We start from the raw sequence: 9,736 nt of genomic DNA, 5'->3' as shown, positions 1-9,736 counted from the left end.
TTAAACTCTTACATATAAAAAATTCTATCAAGTAATCAATGATCATTTCTGCTTTTCCCAGTTGACATTTCTAAGGCTATCTCTTGGTTGTTTCATCGACTACGTAAACACTATAGCATTTCCCATAGAGGGGGCAGGAGTGGGAATGACTGAGCGGGCAAGTAAAAGAGTATGTGTGTTTGAATGTGTGTGTGTGTGTGTGTGTGTGTGTGTGTGTGTGTGTGTGTCTGTGTGATAGCAAATTGAAACCCTTCTGTCTGGGATCCCAAACCATTTATGCAAAAGGGTATTTAAATTTCTCTGCTGGGGCTGCAGCAACTGTACTTAGTAAAAAAATAAATAAAAATTAAGGGAAAAAAACCTAAACAATTATTTGTATCTATCGACTATTCATTTACAGCATGTTTAATTATTTACATAATAACACATCAACTTAAGCCATAAACAGAATCAGCATGTTGCCTTACCATAAAATACAAATTAGAAGTTAAAAATATTTAAGAAATCTGTTTTAATATTTACACACGTTCAGTGAAAGTTATGGTTGCTCACATTACATGGACTCTGTATACTCAGCAAAATGGCATGATTGCTACAGTTGAGAATATCTGCCCTAACCAACATGGTGGGGTTTAGTTATTTTTTTTCCTCCTCCTAGGAGGAATTTTTTTTTTTATCATTTTGTGTTTTCTTAAGACATTTTTCTTTTTAAATCACCAATGGACAAGGTTATTTGTTTCCTTGAAAAAGAGAATAGACAAGCAATGTGAAAACTAGTGAATTTCTATGTTCTGAGGTACAGTACTATTGTAGTGTCAAACTGTGCAGTGGTCCATAAGAACTGTAGGCATTGATTTGCTGAAAGAGAAATGCTCAGTACCCTGTATTACTTGTTTCAATATGTTGATTTGTCAGTTGCCAAATGAAAAATATTCATACACTGATTTAATGAAGGAAATAAACATATTAGCTTATTCCTTTTGTTTTCCAACGTATGAATGCATATATATGTATGTATGTTTACACGGATCTATATATACACATATATACATGTAGATATGTTGTAGACCTGCTTGTTGGCTGTTTTTGTTATTGAGTATGACTTTACTCATCAAATTGGACAACAGTTACCTATAGAAAATGGAAATTTGTCTTAGTTGCCAATTTAATGCGGGTCTTGCTTAAAATAAACGTGACTCATTTCCCCATTATGCATTCCACTGAACTTTCTCTATGCATTGTGCTTTTGTAAGCTGACAGATTTTTTGTGTTCCTAATGCTAGAATGTAAAGCCTTTTGGTTCCTAAACCATTTTTATTATTATTATTATTTTTTCACTTAGCACTGCTTTTGAAGAAATGAGAAAAGGTCTAGATGGCACTGCTTAAGTCTTTTCCCATTATTGAATTGCAGTAGAAAGAATTGTAACATTCCTTATGCAAACACATGATTATGTTGCATGAGTTTTCAGTTCTGAAAATGCATTTCATACCTACTAGCAGTCATGTACAATATATATACAGATTGAGATCAAAGATTGCATTTAGACTGTGCATTATAGAGTCAGAATTTGCCTATGAATTTCACAAAGATGAAAAACACCTTAATTGCTGGCTATCTGGCTATTTTATTACCAAAAGAAAAACTATACATATATGTATAAACTGATAGTAATACCATATCAGAATTGCCAAAACATACTTTTGTGGTCCTTAAATTTAAACACTGGATATCAAGCTGACTGGTCTTTTTGAAGACTTAAAGATCTAGCACCCCTCCCTGGCCCTCCCCCAATTTGGTGACTAAAATCCAATTCAAACACAATAAATATACACTTTAAGAATAAATTCTCTATCTACTGTTATCTCTGGGCAGGATGAGGCAGTTTTTTCTACCTACATGGTTACTGAATGCCAATATATGGATTTCGCTCTAGGGCTTCTGTTTCAAGGTCCCATCTTCTCCTTTTCCCTAGATTTTTCTTATCTCTGCAGGCGGAAATGAATCCCTGGTCATATGCTTTTGAGGCTCATGTTGCAAAGCTGCTTCTGTCCACTTTGATCTAGATTTCTCTGTTGACTTCCCTGGACATCAAAATTTTGTTGTAACCATAAATGGCAATATGAAGGATTTTTATGGCTTTTATGATAATTGCAATTAAGAGCCCACTTTTAGGTTGGAGCTCTGAGTTGTCTCTAGAAAAACCTTTCCAGAATGGCATTTTGGAGTTGTACACCTGAGTTATCAATATGCTCCTTCCTGATATATGCTACTCAAACTTTAAGCCCTAGTGACAAGGGGCAGGCACTTTTATTAGCGTGATGTCCCAAAATGATTGCCCAGGGGAAAGTGTGTCCCTGGAGAAACTTGAGGAATCTCTGCTCTGAGCCCAGGGGCAGCATGTAGGTTGGATTCTGCCCAAAGATCATACTCAGAGGTGTTCAAGTATATAATCAAAAAAATAAGGGCCAGAGTTCCCTATGCTGGTGAAAAAAAATATCATCCCATTTGGGGGGGCAAATTCAGAAAGCTGGATGCTAAACCTTTTTTTTTCTCTAATAGTGGGAATAGAAGGGCAGCAAGACTCCATCATATTTGAAGCTGCTGAATCATCAGGGAAAGAAAACATACATTTTATCCACAGGCAGATACTGGCCTTGGCTACTATGCACAATTAGGGATGTTACTCTGAAAAGAAGTGTTTATTTTTTAAATAGAAGTAGCAAAGTCATCCTCCAAGAAAAAGTTCAGTCAAATCAAACTCTAAGGAAAAATGAGCAATTCACTATTTTCTCCGAGAAAGGCAAAATATGAACCGCACATCGACAGAATAAAATGTATTAGCTTATTCTCTTGCCTGTCCAACATATGAATGCATATATCCAATTAGTATAGAAAGAAGCACAATGACATAATTTAAAAATTGAATAAAAACAGTACATCGTGCCTGCCTGATTATGTTATATATTTTTCTACAGTATCAACTGAGGCTCATAACATTCACCATGTTAACGTTATTCTGTTTTCCACGACTTTTCCTATTTTCTTTGACTAGGCAGGTTGCAACATACACAATGAAATCACCCTTAAAAATACCAAACCCAGCAAAACTACAAAGTAACCCTACTTGTGCACATAATCTTTGAAGTACTGTTTGCTATGAAAGATACAAAGGTGAACTTCACTGCCCATAAGGAAACATAGTTCTCTCAAAATCTCTCCAAAGCCTTACTTCGTCTGTCTCTTAATAAGAATATAATCAGAATTTCAGAAGCAAGAAAAGTTAGAAAAGACCATTAATCCTCTAAAGAAATGAACAAATCCTTCCTTTGAAATAACCTATTAAATTCAGAAATAAACTGTAGGAAAACGTTGTAGAGACAGCTGACACTGTCTGAGAAAAGCGTCCTGTTTGCTAGCTCTGTCTGTGCTTTATATTCATATATTGGAATGACTCCCAGTGTAACCTAAGATGATTCTAATTCCACTATCTTTTCTATTTGGGGGTTGTCTTTTTATTAGATAAACTATAAAAACCTCTCTAGGTATGCTGTCAAAAGCTTGTGAGGTTGGAGGAAAAAAATCTCTCTCGCTCTACCTTTCACCACTGAACACAGTATGTGTGGACCGGATGCTACAAGGGGCTGATAAGGGCCATGCTGCTCACTTGCTTTAATTTTGTTACAACAGCTGTTTCTGGATTTTCCACTCTGCTCTGGGTTATTAACTCTTAGTTTAACAACCTCGGAAATAGCCTCTTCGAAAAATTTCTTTGGCCCCCATGCATGAAAACATTCAGAAGTCTCCCCTTCTCTAAATGTCAAAGTAGAAGATGTTGGAGTTGATTCTTATGCTCAAGCAAACAGAGCCTGGCCAAACTGGTTTCCTGAGTCTCTGTCTTGACTCTCCCTATCCTGTTTGAACTACATGAGAACCTTCTACAATCCAGTGGGAATTAACTTCCCATGGCACCATTATCACCTTAATAAGACAGGCATAGACCATCTTCAGTTAGCATGTTTGCGTGGCACGGCAGACCGCATGCCAACCTTAGGAAGGAAGACGGGGAGTATCTGGGTACGACCGCTTCTCTGCGAAATGACTGATGACGCTATTGACCCTTCTAGAATATCTTCTAAATTACTGCCCTCCGTATAGGCTGTGTGCTAAGCAGATAAAGTGGGACACTCAGATTCAGTCTTGCCAGCATGTGTACAAATCACTTGCATTTTAACTGGAAAACCACAGGGACCTTAGTGTATTCATGACTTAGCAGAAGCAACCCAAATGGTATGAAATGGACCACAGGATAGGCCAGCAACTAAGGTATTTTAGCATCACTTTTGTCCTGGAGTGATGTGTTTTCCAAGTTCTACGTCAGGCTGTACAACTGGTTTGAGGAGGGATCTAGTCCTTGCTTCCCATGGGAGGCTATGTTTTAGTTCACATAGTAAAGCCAATAGACGATGTTGAAGAAGGAAAAAACCACTGGGAAGAATATGCGGGACCACCGATCTATGGCATTCACATCAGTCAAGTCGGGGATGGTGATTTTCAGTTGGGAGGCGCGTCTCCGCAGGCGGCTTTTCTTCTGTGCCACGTGCCGTTCCAGGGCATTTCGGCCAAAACTATGCCTGGGTAACCCGGCTTTCCGATACTGGATGCTGGAGGCATCGCAGGCCAGCATTGTGCTCCTGGGGTCTCCAAGTCCCAGCACAGCCTCGGAAGTGGCCATTTCATTTTTTATCTCAAGAGTGCTCAGTAATATGTTCTCATGGGGGTCCATCTGGAAAGGAGAAGAACCAAACAAGACTTTCAAAATAATAAGCCTTTAATGGTGATTATTACACAAGGCACTATGATATGTAGTTTAGAAATTTATCATAGTGGTTAAGAGAACTGGATTTGCAGTGACATGATCTAAATTTGAATTGTGGCTCTGCAACTATCACCTATGTGAGTTTCAGCTTCTTCATTTATTAAATGGTATAATAATCCAACCCTAGAGGACGGCTGTAATGACGTAAAAGTATAATAGATTGTTGCGAGTATCATTTTCATGATTTCTACTTAGAGCACACAGAAAATGGAAAGCATGACCCCCCCTTTAAAGAATTTACAGTCTTAATTACAACTACTAAAAAATTAAACTGAACTAGGTATGAAATAGCATTAGAGGATGAATTATTGAATTGTGCTCAAAATAGAAGCCTAACTACAGATGAATTCATGATAAAACTAGAACTAAAAACAGTAGGTGAGGAGAGGTCTTCAAGATGGCAGAGGAGAAAGACATGGAGATCACCTTCCTCCCCACAAATACATCAGAAATACATCTATGTGTGAAACAACTCCTACAGAACACCTACTGAATGCTGGCAGAAGACCGCAGACTTCCCAAAAGGGTCTTTGTGCTCCTGCCGGGTGGCAGGACTGTGTCTCTGAGGTGGGAGAGCTGAGATCAGGACATTGGTCCACCAAAGACCTCCTGACTCCATGTAATATCAAACAGTGAAAGCTCTCCCAGAGATCTCCATCTCAATGCTAAGACCCAGATCCACTCAAGGACCAGCAAGCTACAGTGCTGGACACCCTATGCCAAACACCTAGCAAGACAGGAACACAACTCCATCCATTAGCAGAGAGGCTGCCTAAAATCATAATAAGGTCAGAGACACCCCAAAACACATCACCGGATGTGGTCCTGCCCACCAGAAAGACAAGATCCAGCCTTATGCACCAGAACACAGGCACCAGTCCCCTCCACCAGGAAGCCTACACAACCCACTGAACCTACCTTAGATACTGGGGGCAGACACCAAAAACAATGGGAACTAAGAACCTGCAGCCTGTGAAAAGGAGACCCCAAACACAGTAAGTTAAGCAAAATGAGAAGACAGAGAAACACACAGCAGATGAAGGAGCAAGATAAAAACCCACCAGACCAAACAAAAGAAGAGGAAATAGGCAGTCTACCTGAAAAAGAATTCAGAGTAAAGATACTAAAGATGATCCAAAATCTTGGAAATAGAATTCAGAAAATACAAGAAACGTTTAACAAGGACCTAGAAGAACTAAAGAGCAAATAAACAATGATGAACAACGCAATACATGAAATTAAAAATTCTCTAGAAGGAATCAATAACAGAATAACTGAGGCAGAAGAACGGATAAGTGATCTGGAAGAAAAAATAGTGGAAATAACTACTGCAGATCAGAATAAAGAAAAAAGAATGAAAAGAATTGAGGACAGTCTCAGAAACCACTGGGACAACATTAAACACACCAATATTCAAAATATAGGGGTCCCAGAGGAAGAAGAGAAAAAGAAAGGGACTGAAAATATTTGAAGAGATTATAGTTGAACACTTCGCTAATATGGGAAAATAAATAGTCAATAAAGTCCAGGAAGCGCTGAGAGTCCTATTCCGGATAAATCCAAGGAGAAACATGCCAAGACACATATTAATCAAACTATCAGAAATTAAATACAAAGAAAAAATATTAAAAGCAGCAAGGGAAAAACAACAAATAATATACAAGGGAATCCTCATGAGGTTAACAGCTGATCTTTCAGCAGAAGCTCTGCAAGCCAGAAGGGAGTGGCAGGTCATATTTAAAGTGATGAAAGGGAAAAACCTATAATCAACACTACTCTACCCAGCAAGGATCTCGTTCAGATTTGACGGAGAAATTAAAACCTTTACAGACAAGCAAAAGCTAAGAGAATTCAGCACCACCAAACCAGCTTTACAACAAATGCTAAAGGAACTTCCCTAGACAGGAAACGCAGGAGAAGGAAATATCTACAATAACAAACCCAAATCAATTAAGAAAATAGTAATAGGAACATACATATCGATAACTACCTTAAATGTAAATGGATTAAATGCTCCAACCAAAAGACATAGACTGGCTGAATGGATACAAAAACAACACCTGTATATATGCTGTCTACAAGAGACCCACTTCAGACCTAGGGACACATACAGACTGAAAGTGAGGGGATGGAAAAAGATATTCCATGCAAATGGAAATCAAAATAAATCTGGAGTAGCAATTCTCATATCAGACAAAATAGACTTTAAAATAAAGACTATTATAAGAGACAAAGAATGACACTACATAATGATCAAGGGATCAATCTAAGAAGAAGATATACAATTGTAAATATTTATGCACCCAACATAGGAGCACCTCGATACATAGGCAAATCCGAACAGCCATAAAAGGTGAAATTGACAGTAACACATTCATAGAAGGGGACTTTAACACCCCACTTTCACCAATGCACACATCATCCAAAATTAAAATAAATAAGAAAACACAAGATTTAAATGATACATTAAACAAGATGGACTTAATTGATATTTATAGGACATTCCATATAAAAACAACAGAATCCACTTTCTTCTCAAGTGCTCATGGAACATTCTCCAGGATAGATCATATCATGGATCACAAATCAAGCCTTGGTAAATTAAAGAAAATTGAAATCGTATCGAGTATATTTTCGACCACAACGCTATGAGACTAGATACCCATTAGAGGAAAAAATCAGTAAATATACAAACACATAAAAGCTAAACAATACACTACTAAATAACCAAGAGATCACTGAAGAAATCAAAGAGGAAATAAAAAAATACATAGAAACAAAAGACAATGACAACCCAAAATCTATGGGATGCAGCAAAAACAGTTGAAAGAAGGAAGTTTATAGCAATACAATCCTACCTCAAGAAACAAGAAACATCTCAAATAAACAACCTAACCTTACACCTAAAGGAACAAGGGAAAGAACAAACAAAACCCAAACTTAGTAGAAGGGAAGAAATCATAAAATCAGAGCAGAAATAAATGAAATAGAAACAAAGAAAACAACAGCAAAGATCAATAAAACTAAAAGCTGGGTATTTGAGAAGACAAACAAAATTGATAAACCATTAGCCAGACTCATCAAGAAAAAGAGGGTGAAGACTCAAATCAACAAAATTAGAAATGAAAAAGGAGAAGTAACAACTGACACTGCAGAAATACAAAGGATCATGAGAGATTACTACAAGCAACTATATTCCAATAAAATGGACAACCTGGAAGAAATGGACAAATTCTTAGAAAAGCACAACCTTCTGAGACTGAACCAGGAAGAAACAGAAAATAGAAACAGACGAATCACAAGCACTGAAATTGAGACTGTGACTAAAAATCTTCCAACAAATGGAAGCCCAGGACCAGATGGCTTCACAGGCGAATTCTATCAAACATTTAGAGAAGAGCTAACACCTATCGTTCTCAAACTCTTTGAAAAGACAGCAGAGGGAGAAACGCTCCCAAACTCACTCTACGAGGCCACCATCAGCCTGATATCAAAACCAGACAAAGATGTCACAAAGAAAACTACAGGCCAATATCACTGATGAACATAGATGCAAAAATCCTCAACAAAATACTAGTAAACAGAATCCCACAGCACATTAAAAGGATCATACACCATGATCAAGTGGGGTTTATCCCAGGAATGCAAGCATTCTTCAATATATACAAATCAAGCAATGATACACCATATTAACAAACTGAAGGATAAACACCATATGATCATCTCAATAGATTCAGAAAAAGCTTTTGACAAAATTCAACACCCACTTATGATAAAAACCCTCCAGAAAGTAGGCGTAAAAGGAACTTACCTCAACATAATAAAGGCCATATATGACAAACCTACAGCCAACGTCATTCTTAATGGTGGAAAACTGAAACCATTTCCTGTAAGATCAGGAACAAGACAAGGTTGTTCACTCTTACCACTATTATTCAACATAGTTTTGGAAGTTTTAGCCACAGCAATCAGAGATGATAAAGAAATAAAAGGAATCAAAATCGGAAAAGAAGAAGTAAAGGTGTCACTGTTTGAAGATGACATGATACCATACATAGAGAATCAAAAGATGCTACTAGAAAACTACTAGAGCTAATCAATGAATTTGGTAAAGTAGTAGGATACTAAATTAATGCACAGAAACCTCTTGCATTCCTATACAGTAATGTTGAAAAATGTGAAAGAGAAATTAAGGAAACACTCCCATTTACCATTGCAGCAAAAAGAATAAAATACCTAGGAATAAACCTACCTAAGGAGACAAAAGACCTGTATGCAGAAAACTATATATTTCTGTATGCAGAAAACTATATAAGACACTGATGAAAGAAATGAAGATGATACAAACAGATGGAGAGATATATCATGTTCTTGGACTGGAAGAATCAACATTGTGAAAATAACTACACTACCCAAAGCAATCTACAGATTCAATGCAATTCCTATCAAACTACCAACGGCATTTTTCACAGAGCTAGAACAAAACATTTCACAATTTGTATGGAAACACAAAAGACCCCAAATAGCCAAAGCAATCTTGACAAAGAAAAATGGAGCTGGAGGAATCAGGTTCCCGGACTTCAGACTATACTACAAAGCTACAGTCATCAAGACAGTATGGTACTGGCACAAAAACAGAAATATAGATCAATGGAACTGGACAGAAAGCCCACAGATAAACCCACACACATATGGTCACTTTATCCTTGAAAAAAGAGGCGAGAATATACAATGGAGGAAAGACAGCCTCTTCAAGTAGTGGAGTTAGGAAAACTGCACAGCTACAAGTAAAAGAATGAAATTAGAACACTCCTTAACACCATACACAAAAATAAACTCAAAATGGATTAAAGACCT

At 37.3% G+C, this 9,736-nt stretch overlaps 1 protein-coding gene across 2 annotated transcripts in view; it reads right to left on the bottom strand.

Moving 5' to 3' along the window:
- Positions 1-4,341: 4,341 nt before the first annotated feature.
- GABRB2 (gamma-aminobutyric acid type A receptor subunit beta2) overlaps positions 4,342-9,736 on the bottom strand; it is a 300,586-nt gene continuing 295,191 nt past the window's right edge. For both annotated transcript variants that reach the window (XM_032627185.1, XM_032627188.1), the window contains one exon: positions 4,342-4,786. In XM_032627185.1, the coding sequence (XP_032483076.1) occupies positions 4,439-4,786 (348 nt within the window). In that variant the 3' untranslated portion in view covers positions 4,342-4,438. The remainder of the gene's footprint in view (positions 4,787-9,736) is intronic.

Source organism: Phocoena sinus, chromosome 3, assembly GCF_008692025.1.
Source record: "Phocoena sinus isolate mPhoSin1 chromosome 3, mPhoSin1.pri, whole genome shotgun sequence".
In the NCBI taxonomy this organism is placed as follows: domain Eukaryota; kingdom Metazoa; phylum Chordata; class Mammalia; order Artiodactyla; family Phocoenidae; genus Phocoena; species Phocoena sinus.
The sequence above is the reverse complement of the archived record's forward strand: the minus strand, read 5'-3'. Positions and strand labels throughout refer to the sequence as shown.